At 56.5% G+C, this 17,483-nt stretch overlaps 1 protein-coding gene across 1 annotated transcript; it reads right to left on the bottom strand.

The window, feature by feature from the left end:
- Positions 1–3,044: 3,044 nt before the first annotated feature.
- Positions 3,045–17,161, bottom strand: MFGE8 (milk fat globule EGF and factor V/VIII domain containing). Its single transcript, XM_030878660.3, has 9 exons — positions 17,000–17,161; positions 14,146–14,274; positions 13,628–13,759; positions 11,259–11,440; positions 10,683–10,838; positions 9,850–9,994; positions 5,162–5,346; positions 3,907–4,062; positions 3,045–3,785 (listed from the first exon to the last, which is right to left on the bottom strand). The coding sequence occupies exons 1-9, from the start codon at positions 17,070–17,072 to the stop codon at positions 3,648–3,650; spliced, it is 1,296 nt and encodes a 431-aa protein (XP_030734520.1). The 5' UTR covers positions 17,073–17,161; the 3' UTR covers positions 3,045–3,647.
- Positions 17,162–17,483: the final 322 nt, after the last annotated feature.

Genomic DNA, 17,483 nt, shown 5'->3' with positions numbered 1-17,483 from the left:
AACACACGCCCCTTTCCCTCCCTCGGGCTGGGCCCAAAGGGAGGAGGTGCTACAGACTTGGGCTGTCTCCAGACTCGGCTGGAAACCACCCAACCCGCAGAGCTGCTGGCCGCGATGTGAAGGGAGTATCCAGGAGTTGAGGCTGTCACATCTGGGGGAAGGAAGTGGGGGAGGATGGAAGCGGAGCGCTTGTAGAGGGAGGGTCTCATTAGCACGCTCCGGTTTACCAAAAGCATTGGGACTAAGCAGGTGGAGCCCCTCTCCACACTGCAGGTGGACTATGGCTGCCCCCCACCTTCAGGAGAGGGAGGGGTGAGCGTTCTGTATACCCGCCTTTCCCCCTATAGAAGGCAAGGGGGCGCTGACATCCCTCCTGCCTCTGAGTTTGACCGTCAGGAAATCACCAGTCCGCCTCTTAACTCGATGTCAGGCACCGGGATGCTGCCCCTAGTAGGTGGGGCTTGAATGAGCCCTGGGAGGAGGGGGAGCACAGGATGGGGGATGGTGATCCCAGCAGCCCACAGGGGCGGTCGGAAGCCTTTCTGACTGGTCCTCCAACAGGGGTGACCCTACCTTAGAATCCTGACATCTGTCAGCACAGCCATCAAGCAGCCACCTCCCAGGATGCCTCTGTTTGGACAGGGTGTTTTCTTTCCCCTCCAGACAAACAGGAGGCCTGGCCTGGACAGCCCCTTCGTTTCCTCAGCAGCAAAGCCTAAGGAGGTCCTTCAGCCTTGGCCAAGTGGTCACTGAACCCACAGCCTCTTCCTAAATACACCTTGACAGCGTGTGTGTGTGTGTGTGTGTGTGTGTGTGCGCACACGCACGCATTACATACCCACAGCCAGGAGCAAATCAGAGCACAAAGAGCTGTGGTGGACAAGGCTAAATTGCACAAAGTGACTCCCAGCTTGATGAGCAAAAGGGAGCCAATGAAAGTTCCTCCATAAGGAAGAGAGACCAGTCTGTGCACTGGATGCAGGATGGATTGGAGGGGGAAATAAATAGGACACGAGTTCCAATTAGGAAAGTTGCAAGCTTTTCTAACAACAATGACCAAAGTTTTTGAGGCCTCTGATGGGCCAGGCTTTACATCAGTGCTTATGTACATTCTCTCCATCAGTCTCAAGGCCATGGAGTCGGTTCTATTATTTCCACCTTACAGATAGGGAACTGAGACCCAGAGAGATTTAAGTAAATTGCCCAAGGTCACTCAGAGCCAAGATTTGAACCCAGGTTCTTCAACTTGAGGCCTTGCACTCCCAATCACTCCACTATATTTAAACCAGGAACGGAAAGCAATCTAGACTCCTGGGAGAGGCGGGTCAACAGATGCCAGTGCTGACAGCCACACGTGTAGGGAGAGGGATGGACAGCAGAGGTCAGTTTTGTAACAGCTAAGCAAGCTTAATGTCCCAGCCAGTGGCAGGGCTGGCCAGCAGGTGGAATCTCAGAGCTGGCTCTCGGGACTGCAGTCAGGAATAAAAAAGTAAATTTGTGGAGGTGATAGTGAACACTGTGGAAGTGGAGGGGGCTGTTCAGGGAGAGAAGCCAAAGACAGAAGGGGTCAGGAGGGAGGGGCCCCAGGTCCAGGGTCCCAGGAAGGGGACTTTCAGAAGGCTGTGGCCAACACATCCAAGGCTGCAAAGATGAGCAGGAAGAAGGGACTGAGAAGTGGCTTAGGCAATTCCATAGTCACCTTGGATCTCCTGGTCCAGGTGGGGGCTTGTGACACCAGCCCACCCAGCCAACCAGCCAATGAGACTGGCCCACAGAAAATATTCAACGCCACAAAGAGGGACAAATTGACAGATGGGAGTGATGCTTGGTTTCCCCTTCTGCAAGTGGGACATTCTAACAAGGCTCGACTGCAGTTACTTATTGAGGAGGCATCCAAGAGTTCCCAGGAGAGGCCTGAACAGGTTGGGTGGTAGGAAATGCTCCCAGGAGGGAGTCCTAAAGCCAGCAACCACCCAGAAAGACTGACTTCAAACCCAACCCATGCAACTCCACAGAGGAGAGTTCTGAGACAGGAAGGAGTGAGCCAATAGACCCCCAGGGGTGGGGAGCCCCACAAACCCAGTTCATTCAGAGACCACAGCCTGGGCCTTTTATTCCATCCCTGCCCAGCCAAGAAGCCCTGGCAACAGGAGCTCTTGTGGGGGGGGAGCCACTTCCAGACTAACATCTCTGATGAACTTCCAACAAAGCCACACCCTCCCTTTGGCAGCCACATGGCCAGATCTGCTGCCTAGAGGTGCCTATGTGTACAAAGGCATGGCTCCCAAAGTCTGTTCTGGAAAATCCATCTTGTGTCCCAAGGCACTGAATACTAGGGTGGTTTCATATGCCCTTTCCCAGCTAGTCAGTCCCTCTTTTATCTGCAAGCCCCACTTCCAGATCACTGGCCTGCACTGCCTCCCACTGGCCACCTCCTGATGGCCCCTGCATGGTGTGAGGGGGTGAGGGGAGAGGGGTACCCCTGGAGCTCTCCTCCCAGCCCTGGAGTGGAGTTGCCAGTGGCCTCTCAGGAACCAGTGTGCTGGGCCAGGAACGCCCCACCTACTTGGCAGAGCCCTGGCCCCTCCCATCCCACGCTGTACCCCGTCCTGGGGCTCCTGCAGCTCTGAAAGCAGCCCAGGTTCACTGAGTTTCTAATAGTTTCTCCAGCCCACCGCTCCAGTTGCAGAGAAAATGGCAATTGCCGCAGGGGAAAACCAGCAGCCTCTGCCTGTCTTCCTGGCGTGGGAAGGGAGCAAAGGCATTTGTGAAGACAGCCTCTGCATAGGCCCCGCCCCAGGCACTCACCTGGCAGCAGCGATGGCCCTGGGGCTGCATGGGTCTGGAGGAGGAGAATTGAGGGGAAAAGTCCTGGCCCCTCCAGTGGGCCCCCCCCCAGTAGTCTCCTCCCTCTCTATAGTCGGGCAGGTGACACAAGAATGCTGGGACCCGGGGAGGACTCAGGGTGGGGACACCAGCCCAAGTCAAAGCCCATTTTGACGGAGCAACGATGAACCACAGCGAGAGTTCAGGGGGTGATATAAATATATTTTGAAAGCTGCCTGTGTACTCGGGGGTGAAGAACCAGCACAGAGGGCCGCCCAGGCCCAGCCACCTCCTCCCCCATCTCTCCACAGACCCACCCCACCCGCTTCTGTCTCCCTCTAGGCTTCAGGAGGAGGGTCAAGAGGGGTCTCCAGGGAGATGAGGGGGAAGTGTCGGGGGGGGGGGGCTAGGTGGAAGCAGCAGAGTGGCAGCATCATGCCCCAGGGCTGAGGGGCGGGAGACCAGCACTCTCCAGCTTGGGGCCTCAGGGCCTATTCCTCCAGGGCCTTGGGAATGGGGGGTGTGGGAGAGGTGCTACGGAGGACCCACGCGCCCTACTTCGCCCTTCCCTGTCCATCCCAGACCTACTCAACTCCCACCGTGCCTAAGAAAATGGGATGGCATGAGGGGTAGGCACCACGGGCATGTGGGAGGGGGAGGGAGGGAGGGAGGGAGGGAGAGACGACTGAAACCCCCGCCCCCAGGTCAGCTACAATCAGGAGGACGGGTGGAAAAGGCAGCAGGTCCCCAGAAGGCCAGGAGAACCAGGAAAGGGGCAGGTGCCCCCACGGCCCTTGCGGTCACTGCAGCTGGGCCTACCACTAACAGCCCAGCAGCTCCACGCGAAGGGTGATGCGGTTGTGCCAGGCCACAGGCAGGATGCGCACAAAGCGAGCCAGGAAAGGCGCCTCAAACATGTTCTTCTTGTGGGAATTATTGTCCATGTTGCCAGGGAAGATCTAGAGACACAGAGGGGGTCAGGAGGGCCCCAGAGCCAGCTTTCCTCCCCTTAGGGCCCCAGATCCCACTCGCAGGGCATCCCTGGAGTGGGGAGGGAAGGACAGCTGGACACACACTCACCTTGCTTTCCACGGCCCCCTGGTCCCTGTACTCAGTCCAGTTCACACCATCGTCACCATAGGCCACCTTGTAGGCTGCCACATATTGGATGTGGCCAAAGTCTCGTGCCCCCTGGGTGATGATGCCAGTCACTCGCTTCTGAGAGCCCAGGTCAATCTACAGGAAAAAAAAAAAAAATCCACCCCATCTCTTTGCTTGGACCATCTCCAGTAAGGTGGGAAAAGGCAGACACACTGGGGCATACAATCTAGTTCTGGAAAAACTACTTCACTTGGCAGAGCCTCAGTTTTCCATCTATAAAATGGGCATAAATAATTCCACTTACTTTGTCAGACACTGTTAAGCACTTTGATGCAATGAAGCTCAGATTTCAGAGCCTGGGCTCCAGCCAACTTACTGCCAACCCCTCAAAGGATAGGAACAGGGACAGGGGAGGCCATAGCCTACAGGGACATGAACTGCTCCTGAGGCCCCTGCAGGGCTGTCCACAGCCTGACATTGGTCCTGAGGGACTCCAAAGGCAGGCAGCTCCTCACGGAACCCAGCCCCACAGGCTAATGTGCTTGTTGGGGCCTAGAGATGCCCCTCCTGCCCCCCAGTTCCCTGCCCATCCCAGGGAGCCTGCCAGCTGCCCCTGGGCAGGCAGTGCGAAGACCCAGGCTGCAAACCCAACTCACTGCCAACAAGCGGGTGAGCCCCAGGCAAATCCTCACCCTGCTGGGACCCAGTTTCCTCATCTATAAAGTGAGTGGGTGCTCTGGTTTTCCATGACTCTCCTGTGCTTCCCAATTTCAATGAAATCCAAGGGCTGTCACACGGTGTGTTCTCAGACAGCAAGTTAGAGAGCATCCTCTGAGTGCAGGCAGAGAAATCCTGAGGTGTCCCTCCTCCATCCCGCCCTGCTGTACGTGGGGCTCAGCCTTATCACCCTGTGGCAGCCAATGGAGGTGGCCCTACCCCTACACCTACACACACACACACACACACACACACTCACCACCTGGGACTGGGGGCCTTGGTGGAAGCAGCACTGAGCTCCCCCACCATCCCCCCCTCTGGAGTTACAGAATCAGGAGAAAGGTGGGGATATGAGAGGAAGAAGGAGCAAAGCCGAACACAAACAAGGCCGTGCAGAAACTCCCTCTTGGGGAGCAGAAGCCTGGGTTGGGCCAGGGTCATAGATCCAACAGCCCCATCCAAACCCACCCAATGCCAGCCTACCCCAGCCCTGCACCCGAGGGGGAGCCTGACCCACCTGAAGCCACTCAGAGGCACTGTTGGTCTGGGCGGTCCAGGCGTTGAACTTGCCCTGATTATCCAGCCGGGCATAGGAGGGATACCAGCTAAAGGCACTGAGGCCCCAGGTTTTGTAGAAGCTGGAGGCTGTGATCTGCTTGCTGGGGATGGTGTTGTCCTTCAGGCCTAGGGGTTCGGCGCATCCTGCCAACAAGGGGGGTGCTGTCACCCAGATCTGGGGTCCACAGCCTCCCAGGGGTGTGAGCATGAGGTGGTGAAGGGGAAAGAACTCTGTGGCTCCTGACCGACCTCTGGCATCCTCTTAGACAACAGACGGAAGATCCTTCCACTTTTAGGGCCAACCATTCTATTTGCTTACTGACAGCCCCACCCACTCCTCAGCTCAGCTCCCACCCAGCGCCCCTCACTTGCTCTACACAGATCACCCACCGCTCTTCTCCCTCTGCACCACGGCAGGCCCTGATCCACCACCTCCACCCTCCTTCAAGGCCTGACTCATGGGACACCTCCTCCAAGAAGCCTGCCCTGACCACCTCACTTGGGTGGGACTTCTCCCTTCTCTGGACTCACAGCACTTCCTCTCTGTCACTCCTACAGTACAGCTGCTATTCACACCGCTGAGTCCTGGGATAACCGTCAAGAGTGCTAATAACAATCATCTCACTGACTCAGTGCTGACTTCAGTTATTTTATCTACCACACAAAAACCGGAACGAAGAGGATATTAGTAACCCCATTCCACAGATGAGAAAACTGAGGCTGAGAGACATTAAGCATTGTGCCCAAGTCTCACACACACACACACACACTCCTAATCACCATGTCACACTGTGACACTATCTCCACCACTCCTGCACCAACCCAGAGCCATGAAGGCCTGCCTGGTGGTGACCCAGCGATGAGCAGGACAATATTCCTGCTCTCTAGCAGGTGGAAGCAGAAAAGTCAGAATTCCTGGGGCTCAGGAACAACCCTGTATCCCTGCCCCACAGCCCCTCCCAGAGGGCCTTCACACACTCACTACCTGGCATGCTGTCAGAGAGGCCTGGGAGGGCTACCTGAGAAGCTGGCCTTGGTTTCACTCAGGCCTGCTCCAAACACTCAGGAATGTGCTGGCTGTTCTGCACCTGCAGGTGGCCAGAACAGTCGGGAACGAGCAGGAGATAAAACTCCCAAAAGAACGATGGGCGTGTCTCACACGTGGCAGAATCACCACTGTACAACTGCCTGTCCCTTTGCAAAGTCAGGAGTGGGAGAGTGGGCTTAGAAAGTCATGGCTCCATCTGGGAGCTGACTATAGAACCCAGTGCTTTACCTCACTGTCTCCCCACACGCTCACTCCCCTGCCAGTAAAGACATTTGCCTCCAGAGTGTGCTGATGCCGACCAATCGTACCATCTCCTCGTGACGGTGGTGCACCAGGTAACCTCTACCCTGCTCCCACAAAGAGAGGCTGCTGGGCTGGGAGGTGGCTCATCCCATGGCTCCAGACCTGGAGGGCCATGAGACCGGCCCAAGGCTGGAACACTCTGCAGAGGACACCAAGGCATCATTTGCCCACGGTGGACCCTTCTACAGATCATCTGCTTCCAGCAGTTCATGCCCCCATTGCTTACGGCATGTCAGACAGCCTTCCACATAAAATGCCCTGGGCAGGGTGCCAAACCGAGAGCAGGACTGTCAGCTCCACCACTCGCTATGCGACCCTGGGAAGTCCCTCCCCTCTCTGGTCCTCAGACTCCCCATCTATAAAATGAGGTACCAGAGCAGTGCTTCTCACAGATCACCTGGGGACCTTGTTAATATGAGGATTCTGTCTCAGAAAGTCAAGGGTGGGGCTGGGAGTTTGCATTTCTACAAGCTCCCAGGTGATGCTCATCCTGCTGGTCCATGGAGCTCACTTTAGTAGAAGGCTCTAATCTGCCCAATCCATTGACTCCACCACCCTGATCCAAGCCACCTTACCTTCCCACATGTCTCTCCCCTCACTCACAGTGGCCCTCTGCCCCCAATCTCCCTATACAGCCTAAGGGAGCTCTTCTAGACCCAACTCTAACCGTGTCCTATTAGCACTCCCTCCACAATGGCTGCCCCTTGTTCTCAGGATAAAGACCTGAATCCTTAAAATGGTCTACGTGGCCCCTGCCTGGTCCGTCTCTGCCTACCTCTCCAGCCTCATCACCCACCAAGCTACGCCTCATTCTCTAGGCTCCAGCTCCATTGGCCTCCCTTCTATCCTTCACATGCCCCAGGGCCTTCGCATGTGTCAATTCCTTGCCTGGGATGCCCTTTCCAAGTTCTTCACGCGGCTTGATCTCCATCATTCAAGCCTCTACTCAAACGCCATCCAACACAGCAGTCCCCATGCCGTTCCCTCTCTTCACCCCAAGTCACCCTCATCACATCTCCCTCTAATGTTTCCTTCATAGTTCTTGCTGCTATCTGACCTTTCTTTTATTTGATCCTTGTTTCACATCAGCCTCCCTCATTAGAATGCAATTCCATGAGGTCAGGGATCTCACCAATATTGCTCCCTAGAGCCAGGCACTCAGAAGGAGCTTAATAAATATCTTAATAAATGTCTATCTACTAAGTTAAATAACTAATCAATTCACCAAGGACACCTTGCCCGCTGGTGAAGAGGAATCCTGGTGCAGGGCATGCCCAGAAACGCCCAGACCTCAGCCCCACGCATGTGCACACAGGCACACACCAACACTCTCTCCAGGTGACCGGAATGCCTACAAGGGAAAGGAGATGGTCCAGTCCTTGAGGGAAGCAAACAGAAAAACTTCACTTCCTCAGCTTGCCAGACTCACCCTCTCTTGGCCTTGGAGGTAACCGGCTGTGACAGGCCTAGGCTGGAAATTAGCCAAAGGATTCAGACTATGACAGTGAGTAGTGAGGGACTCCAGGGAGAGGAGCCCAGGGTGGGGGGCCCCAGACCTGTCTATGTCCTTTACCAATCACCTGAATTTCCTTTTAGCAAAAGGCAAAGTCTTTAACTCCCCACTTAAAACAGTTAGGCTTGGGGGACTTCCCTGGTGGTCCAGTAGTTAAGACTCCATGCTCCCCATGCAGGGGGCCTGAGTTCGATTCCTGGTCGGGGAACTAGATCCCACATGCATGCCGCAACTAAGACCTGGTGCAGCCAAAATAAATAAATATTTTTTAAAAAAAGAACAGTTAGGCTCAAAAAGCAGTGACCCTGGGAGCAAGAATATGCTGGCTCAAGTACATACTTAAAAAAAAAGACTAAACCCAGACAGTCACTGAACTGAGCTCTGAGTGGTATTGGGAAGTAACTAAAACGGGATAACAGAAAGTGGTGCCACAGGGGGTGGAAGGGGGAGCAGAGGGTGGGTCTTGGGTTAAGATGAGAAAGACAGAGAGCACCTCTGCTCTGCAGCTCTGCCTAGTGAGCCCTACAGTTCTGCCGGTGGCCAGCAGGTGGCACTGTGGCTGCAAAAAGAGGGAACTATCCAGGCCTCAGAGAAGGCAAGGCTGGGCTGAGCTGGGCAGAGACAAGGCCCTCAGCCCAACCTCTGCACCCTGACCTCTCCAGTGGTGAGATTTTTTATGACTCAGCAGAAACGTATCCCCTTCTGGTCCCCCATCCCTCCATCTGAGAACCTCTCCGGAAAGAGCAACAAGAATCACCATCCCCGGGCTTCCCTGGTGGCGCAGTGGTTGAGAGTCCGCCTGCCAATGCAGGGGACACGGGTTCGTGCCCCAGTCCGGGAGGATCCCACATGCCGCGGAGCGGCTGGGCCCGTGAGCCATGGCCGCTGAGCCTGCGCGTCCAGAACCTGTGCCCCGCAACGGGAGAGGCCGCAACACTGAGAGGCCCGCGTACCCCAAAAAAAAAAAACAAAAACAAAAAAAACAATCACCATCCCCAGGGGACTTCCCTGGAGGTCCAGTGGTTAAGACTTCACCTTCCAATGCAGGGGGTGCAGGTTCGAACCCTGGTCAGGGAGCTAAGATCACATATGCCTCTCAGCCAAAAAACCAAAACATAAAACAGAAGCAATATAGTAACAAAATCAATAAAAACTTTAAAAATTGTCCTCATCAAAAAAAAAAATCTTTAAAAAAAAAGCACCATCTCCAGCCCTATGACCCTAGAAGTCCCCATGTTTCTCTTGAATGCAGGCTACAGGTTTGGGGGAAGAAACAGTGGATGGGTAGGTGTCAGAAGCCCAGGAATTCAGACCAACTTTTAATACCTACCAGCTGTGTGCCCCTGATAAACAATTTATCTGGGCCTCATTTTCCTCATTCATTCATTCACTCACTCATCCATCAATATTTACTGAGTGCCTATGAGCCAGGCTCTGTTCTAGGCACTGGGAACGCAGCAGTGAACAAAACAAACTCCTTGCCCTCGTGGAACTGACATCTGCAAAACAGAACGAATGCTACATGTTCTAGAAGCTCAAGGAACCAATCAGAGTTAAGTGAAAATATTTTGAAAATTGAGGTGGTGTCTTTTTTCCTCTACCAACCAGCAAAGAGCAAACACCTGGGCAGGACTGCTGATGGCCAGATGATCCCTCTTGTGGCCATCTCCTGTGACAGCCCAGGTTCCCGGGCCTTGCTGCCACCCTACTCAGCTCAGCTTGGCTGAGAAAAGAGCGGGCAGGGAAAGCCATCTCCGAGGATAACAGAGCCTCCAGCACTCACCATTCAACTCACAGCCAAGGAGCTCAAAGCGAAGGGTGCAGCCCCGGTGGCAGATCATGGGCACCAGTCTCACATACTGCACCTCCAGAGGGGTTTCAAACAGGTTGACCTTCAGGCCGCTGTTGTCCACATTACCCATAAATATCTAGGAGAGAAGAGGCAGACTGGAGGAGTGGGTCAGTGTGGGCAGTCCCACTTCCTGGGGTGGTCTCCCCTTCCTCTTTGGGCCCGGAGGCGGAGGTGGGCTTAGCAGAGCCAGGAGGGGCTCAGCCCTTCCTCTGGCCACCTCACAGCCCTCAACACAGATTCCCTTTTTCAGACCTTCCTTGGTCACCATGGGGCCTGGGCATAAAGCCCCCGTCTTTCGCACAGGGCCACCTATGATCTATAGGGTGCCTCTGTGCAAATTAGGAAAAGGTACTCCTTTCTCAAAAGACGTTTTTATAACAATTTTCCCACAGATAGAAGTATACAAACATGACGCGAATGGTGCTGACTTAGTAATGACACCAGTATACAACCTGTATGACTGTACATGGTATCCCTGACGGCTCTGAATGCATCCCATATCCACCACTACCGCCACCCTCAACGAGTCACTGAAACTTTTTGAGTCTCACTATTCTTATCTATAAAGTGGGGCTATTACTTTTAACCACAGAGCACGGGCACAATCTGGGTTTCCCAAATTCTTCAAACCAAGAAACACCTGAAAACCCACCTCAAGGCCAATCACCCAGGGCACTCTCACCTCATTGGGGGCCCTCAAACGGCGCTGGAGCCCCAGGGGTTGCTGACCACAGCCCTTCTTTAGGGCTCACAACAAACCTCACCTTATCTCCTGACTCCCCTGCGCCCTGGATGAACTGGAACTTGCGCCCATTGGTGCTGTAGGCCACCTTGAAAGTCTTCAGGTACTCGGCACTGCCTGCGCGGCTAGCACCCTGCGTCACCACACCCGTCACCCGCATCTTCCGCATCAGGTTCACCTGGACCAGGACAGGAAGGACAGAACCCCTATCTCCCAGGTTCTTTTCACCGCCATCACTCCCCCAGCCCAGAAGGAGAACAACCCAAGCAGGACAAATAAGGGCGGCTTTCTCATCTGGCCCTCTCCAGGCTTTGGGCCCAGTGCTCAGGGAAGCACACAAGGACAAGCTTCCAGAGGCCTCGTACAGTGCAAAGAGCCCCTCTACAGCCTAGCGTTCACTCCCCCTCATCCTGCCCACGCACTCCAGGCCCCCCAAAGCTGCCCTCTACTTAAAGATACTTCACCCGTGGGAACCTGCTACCATGCTACCTAGATCCCGGTTATGAATCCTCCCGTGGTGACCCCCAAATGCAGGTGCACTCATCCCATCTTCTTCATTCCCCTCACGCTACGCACCCCTGAGCCGTCCCTTCCATACCTGGATCCAGGGGCTTCTGTCGTAGTTGCTGGATGTCCATGCGTTGACAATGCCCGTGAGGTGCAGGCGGGCCAGATACGGGGCCCAGCGCTGCAAACCCATGAAACCCAAGTGCATGGACGAGGCGGAGATCTGGGAGTCGGCGATAGCGCCCGTCTCCATGCCCAGCGGCGAGGTGCAGACTGAGGGGGGAGGGGGCAGTCAGAGGGCCACCCGAGCATGCGGGGCCCAGAGGACACAAGAACAAGACAGTGTGGCCTCTGCCGGGGACCCAGAGCAGAGACCATGAAGGGACAATGAAGGCCAAGGAGATACCAAGACAAGGTGCACAGTGAGGAAGAGAGGGGCCGGGCAGAGTCACTGGGGGTTGGGACCCTGGGCTGCCAGAAGGTTCTAGGGCAGGCCGGCACTCATGGTACTGCCATGACTGGCAGCTGGTGTCCCCCACCAGGCTGCAGGAGGTGGTCTCGTTCTTACAGGATATGGAGCAGCAATTATTCGAGGGGGGAGTGGGCTGCTGAGTGAATAGCAGCGTGGCCTCCTCTTCCTTCGTGCCCCCGCCCCATCAGGAGGACCGCCACACCCAGCCCGGTCCCTGGTTCCCCCAGGAGGATGGCTTCAGAAGAAGCGACGCCTCAGACAGCAGTGAACATTACTCGTACTGCACATAAAGCAAGAAGCACATCTGCCTGGAGGTTTCTAGAATCCCACTGGCAGGAGTTTTCTGGATGGGGTGTGAGTGCCATTCTGTTTTCCCTCATACCCTTTGCCCCTTCTAGCTACTGGTCCTGACCCAGCCATCTGGGAAGCTGCCCCTGGCCAAGCGATGTGGTCCTTGGGGGCCGAGCCTGTGTGCCTGGGGCTCAGCTCCCAAGCAGAGAACCCGGGACAGATCCACTCTTATTCCAAAATCCCAGGCTCACACCAAGCTCGGTGTCTGACATTCTCACAGGGAGAATGAGGCACAAGGGAGGCCATACACCCGAGATCAGAGCGGGCCACTGGCTGAGCAGAGACCTGAAGCCAGGTCTGCTCTGCTCTGTCCTCGCAGCACCCATGCCCACACCCAGAGGGCCCCAAACGTGCATTCTTTGGGCCTGTGGGGTCCTGGTGGCTCCAAGGAAACACACCATGTAACAGATAAGGGGGGCTGCAAAGGTCTCTCTGGGGGTGTTCCTCCAGCTTTGTGGTTGCCTCCTGCCTTCTGCCCCAGGTGCTGGACAGACCCCAGGCCGAGAAGCAGAAGGAGGCTAGATGAGTAATCCCCACTCAGGCACACCCAGGGTTACCTGGGCTCCTAGCAGCGTAATTAGTGGGCCCACCTGGCCCCACCCAGGGCTCTGTCAGCTTTGGTGACCCCGCCCCCCCGCATTCCTCCACCCAGTATCTCAGACACGTAGGCCTCAGCCCAGGGCCCAGGGCCCAGGCCCTCGGGGCTGTCTCCTCTAACATGAAGGGTGACACAGGCACTTCATCTGCTCTCCCCAGGAGCCAGCTCCCACCGGGCTGGCCCTGCCCTCCCTCCTCCTCCCAGAGCCCAGCCCCACATCTGCCTACAGCAGGAGCACCTGCCCCCTGCCCGCAGGGCTCAGTGACAGAGCCACCGGACTGCAGACGTCTGGCACCGCCACCCCTACTCCCCCTACCCCTGCACCTAGACATGACCTTGCCGCCCCACAGCAAGTGAGGAAGAGTCCTGGGTTGTGGGAGGGACCCCAGCCAGGCCAGGAGGGAGACGGCGTGCACAGACAATGCTGGCCAGGTCTGCCAGGTACCCGCCCAGCACCGGTCTGTGGCCACGTGGATGACCAAGCAGGCCAGGCGGGTCAGCCCCTCTGCACACGCAGGGCCTCTGAGCGCCTGACCGTGAGGGGATGACCCAGCCTGCCCAGGCCTCTCCCTCTTCCCAGAGCTCTGTGATGAAGCCAGAGATCAGACCTGGGCCAGAACTGTCAGACCCTGAGGCTCAAACCTTATTAACTAACCTCCTGGGCCCCAAAAGATTAAGAATCTGTTGGTTTTCCCCTCTTGGTAGAGAAATGTCAAGACTTTACCCTAATGCTGTGTGTCTGATTCATGGTGACATAAAATAACACTCCCACGACCTCTGGGGTTACCACCAGCCCTCACTCCCCTGCAGAGACATCAGGCCTGGCCTGCAGTCCCAGGAGAGAGGGCCAGGCAGGAAGAAGCCTGGGGAGGGACAACAGGGTCCCCTGCCCCTCCCCCACACACCACCCCGGCCTAACTGAGGCTCTGTCCACTTCCTCAATGCACCCTGACCCAGGAATAAGGCCAGCACACTGCCTGGGCTGCCAGGACTGTGGCTCAGGGTCTGCCCCCTGAAACAGGCACCCCCAGATACTCACCAATCTCACAGTGGATGCCTGTGTAGCCATGAGGGCACTCGCAGATGTACTGGGTGAAGACATCCCCTCGGTGGAAGTCATCAATCACCTGGCATTCGGCATCATTGTGGCAGGGATTTGGGAAACAGGGACCTGGGGAGAGGGAGGCAGGTGAGATGGGCAGGTGATCAGGAAGGAGCTGGGGACAGGCAGAAGCAGATGGGCCAAGCCCAAAAGGACCCTCCGCCCAAACTTGGCCCACTGCCCGCTTCCCCCAACCATCTCGTCCCTCCCCCCTCCCAATCTGCCCGATGGGGCCTGGGCCAGCCTGGAGCCAAGAAGGGTCACGGGTAGGTGAGTCAGCCCAAGTGAAGGAAGCACCCAGCTTTCCAAGTGGCCTGGGAGCTTCCAGGGAAAAGCTGGCGGGCAATAGGAGGGGTGCTGGGGACCAGTGTCCACTTCGGGAGGAGCTCAGCCCAGCAGCCTGGGCTGCAACTGGGAGCCAGTGGGAAGTGGCAGGTATGTCCCAGGGCGGGTACCTCTCTCAGTCTCGTTGCATATGAGGCCCGTGAAGCCTTCAGGGCAGAGGCAGTGGAAGGGGGGTTTTCTGTCCTGGTCCAACAAGCAGGTCCCACCATGCAGGCACTGGCTGGAGTCACAGAAGTCACCTGCAATAACAGTTCTGAGTCAGGAACAAGTCGTTCATTGAGTAAATATCTGGGGGGCCAACTACCATGTACGTCCTGGGCCCCTGAGACAGAGAAATCAGATGCAGTCTAGGCCTCAAGAAGCCAGAGGAAAGCGGCAGACAAGTCACCACATAATGAAGAGGGGCCATGAGCTCTGACGGAAGCCTGCATGAGGGGCCAGCGGAGGATGGTTTCTGCCAGGGAGCAGGAAGTTTCAGAGGTGGGGACATTTGAGCTAGTTTAAAAGTCAGAGAGGGAGGGACTTCCCTGGTGGTCCAGTGGTTAAGACTCTGTGCTTCCAATGCAGGAGGCACAGGTTCGATCCCTGGTCAGGGAACTAAGATCCCACATGCCCTGTGGCACGGCCAAAAAAAAAAAAAAGAAAGTCAGAGTGGGAGGGTGTCAGGCTGGGGAATGAGGAAAGAACTTTCTTCAGAAAAGCAGAAGCACAGAGGACATGGTATGCTGGAGAACAGTAAGACATCCCTGAAAAGGGAGACTGGTAGGGACTCTTAAGAATGACAAGTTTAGACTTTTCAGCCTGCAGAACAAGGGCTCTTAACCTTCCTTTAGTCTCCCCACCATTGTCCACCAGGAAAAAAAAGTCAGAGATTCTCAAGCATGAGGTGGGAGTGGGGAAGCCATTTCTTAGTTGGGGATGGAGAATGTCAAGCAAAGGCCATCTGCAGAGATGTGGATGCGCTGCCCAGGGTGGGGAGGCATCCTGTAGCTACACAAAGATCCCTCTGGCTCTGTGTGGAAACAGGACGGGAGCAGGTGAGGTAGGAAACCAGGAGAGCATCGAGAGCATCAGGGAGGCTGTCACAGGCCTCCTGGTAAGACAGGAAGTCAGGCGAAGGGGTGAGGAAGAAGGACAGATTTGAGAAAAACTGGACAACGAGTAGAGGTGGGAAGAGGGCTAGAGAGGACATCACAGCTTCCGGCTGGGGCCCTGGCTGACAGATGTGCACTGTTAGCCTGTCCCCAATCCCTTGACTCGAGTGAACTTCAGCCCACTAGGTCAGCCAGTCCTGCAGAGCACCTTCTAGCTGACCTTAGCATCCCAGAAGGGCTACCTCAGACCCCACACCCAAACCCGTCATTTGGGGTAAAACATGAGACATCTTTTTTCCTCACTGCAGAGTCAAGCCATCCCAGGCTGGAGGCCCTCCTGAGATCCCAAAGCTCCAGAGACCAGGGCGGGGGCTCCAGGGAAGGGAACACTGTCAATGAGCAATGGAGGCCTCAGAGCTCCACCTCAGCGTGGGCCTCGGGAGCTTAAGGAGGCTCCCAATGAGCTATTAGTCACTGGCTTTAAATAGCAGGTTAATCCCCTCCCTGACCTGACAGGCTGGTGGGCACTGCCACGGCAGAGGCTTGAGAATGGCCAGAGCCCTGGGCTCCCAACCAGGCAAGGTCCAACTCCCCTCCCTCCCCCTCCCAAAGTGCCCTCTCCCTGTACTGCTCCAGGGCAAAGCAGGTGAGTGGGCAAAAGGGAAAGGGAAAGGTCTCCCCTATCTGGCAGGCCCTTGACTGACTCACCTGTGCACTGCAGCTGTGGTACTTCCCCCTTCCCACAAAGCCAGGTCACCCTCCACAAAACCGCCTTTGGGATTTCAGTGTCCTACCCTCTTTGGGAGATTTCCCCAGGGACATTTTGCCAGGGCTCAGGCTCTGGGGCCAGAGAGGAGTGGCAAGGGACTTTTAAGACCCAGCCAGCTCTCCATGTCTCAGGGGAGCTTGGAGAGGCCTTAGGCTTCCACTCCAAGCCTGGGGGTCAGACTGGCACCGGATGGCACAGCCAGGGCTCATCTGGGACCCACCCACCCACCCCCAACTTGCTTCAGCCAATCTTATTTCTATGAGAAAATGATGGAGGGGGTGCCTGAAGAGTCTTTGCCATCTCCCCCCACCCCGTGGGCACCCTTTCCTCAGCCCACTGTGAAGCGAATAGGGCATCCCCATGACCACCCTGTTGGAGGCCCAGCTGCTAGCACGATGCATCCTAGGCGGGGGAGGAGGACCAAGGAAGATAAAGCAGCAGCCCAAGGCCGCAGGGGGAGGGGGGTAGTCAGGCGCCGTCACCTCAGGAGGGAGCCCTTTTCCAAGTCCCTCCCCAGGCTCCTTGCCCCCTCTTGGGTCCCAGCTGGAGGCCCTTCCATTCCACCGACTCCCCAGCCCTTCGCTTATCTGACCAGACACCTACTTTGAAGCAGAGGATAAAATTCCAGTGAACTGACCAGCCGCCAGGGCTGGGAAGGGAGTTACCAGGGAAAGTTGGCTGGAGAAGACTTATCAATACAAGAGTCCTAGAAACTTCCTGGTGGAAGGAGCGCGCGAGTCAGACACAGTTCAATGGCCTCATTTTACAGATGGGAAAAGAGAGGCCCAACACAGCGGATTCCTTTGTTCTGTGTAAGCCTCATCCCTGGGGGAGGCTGGGCTGTCACCCAGTGTCCCGAGTCCCCGCCCAGCGCTCAAGCCTCTATCACCGGCCAAAAGCCCTCCGGCGCGGAGACAGCAGGAGAGGCCGAGGGCATCCCCGCCTCCCTCCGGGGCGCAGCCGGAGAGGTCGCCCCTCCGCTTGGCGCCGGCTCTTTGACCAAGTTTGTAAACAGTGGAAGTAGAGGGAGGGCGCGGCGGCGAACTTCCGAGCGGCGCGGAGAGGAGGGGCGAGGGCGAGAGGGCGGCGCGATCGACTCACCGGAGAAGGCGAAGAGCCCCGAGGCGCAGAGGAGCGCGCCGCAGAGCGCGGCCAGCACACGGGGGCACGGCATGGTGTGGAGATGCGGGCCCGAGACCCGGCGCTCGGGCTGTTCAGACCCGGCGGTTCTCACTCCTTCTCCTGGACGGGAATAAATCAGGCAGCGCAGCACCTCCCACTGGGCCACGTGCTCCGCCCAGGCCCGCCAGAGGCGGACTCGGGGCGGGGCTCCGCGGCTGGGAGGGGATGGGGGGGAACCGAGGGCTCCGCGGCCACCCACTCCAGCTCCGGCCACGCCCGGCATCCCGCGTAGTGTTGGTGGTGACCAGGCCCTGAGTCCAGAGTCGACTGGGCTAGAAAGGGCTCAGAAGGAATTGTTTGTTCTTTGCTTTTTGATTTTTTAACTGTTGCCTTCAGAAAATATGCTAAACCTTATTCATAATAAGAAAAATGCAAATTACGAGTACCATGTTTCAGTTATCAG

This window comes from Globicephala melas, chromosome 2 (assembly GCF_963455315.2).
Source record: "Globicephala melas chromosome 2, mGloMel1.2, whole genome shotgun sequence".
Taxonomy (NCBI): Eukaryota; Metazoa; Chordata; class Mammalia; order Artiodactyla; family Delphinidae; genus Globicephala; species Globicephala melas.
This window is presented reverse-complemented; position numbering and strand designations above follow the sequence as displayed.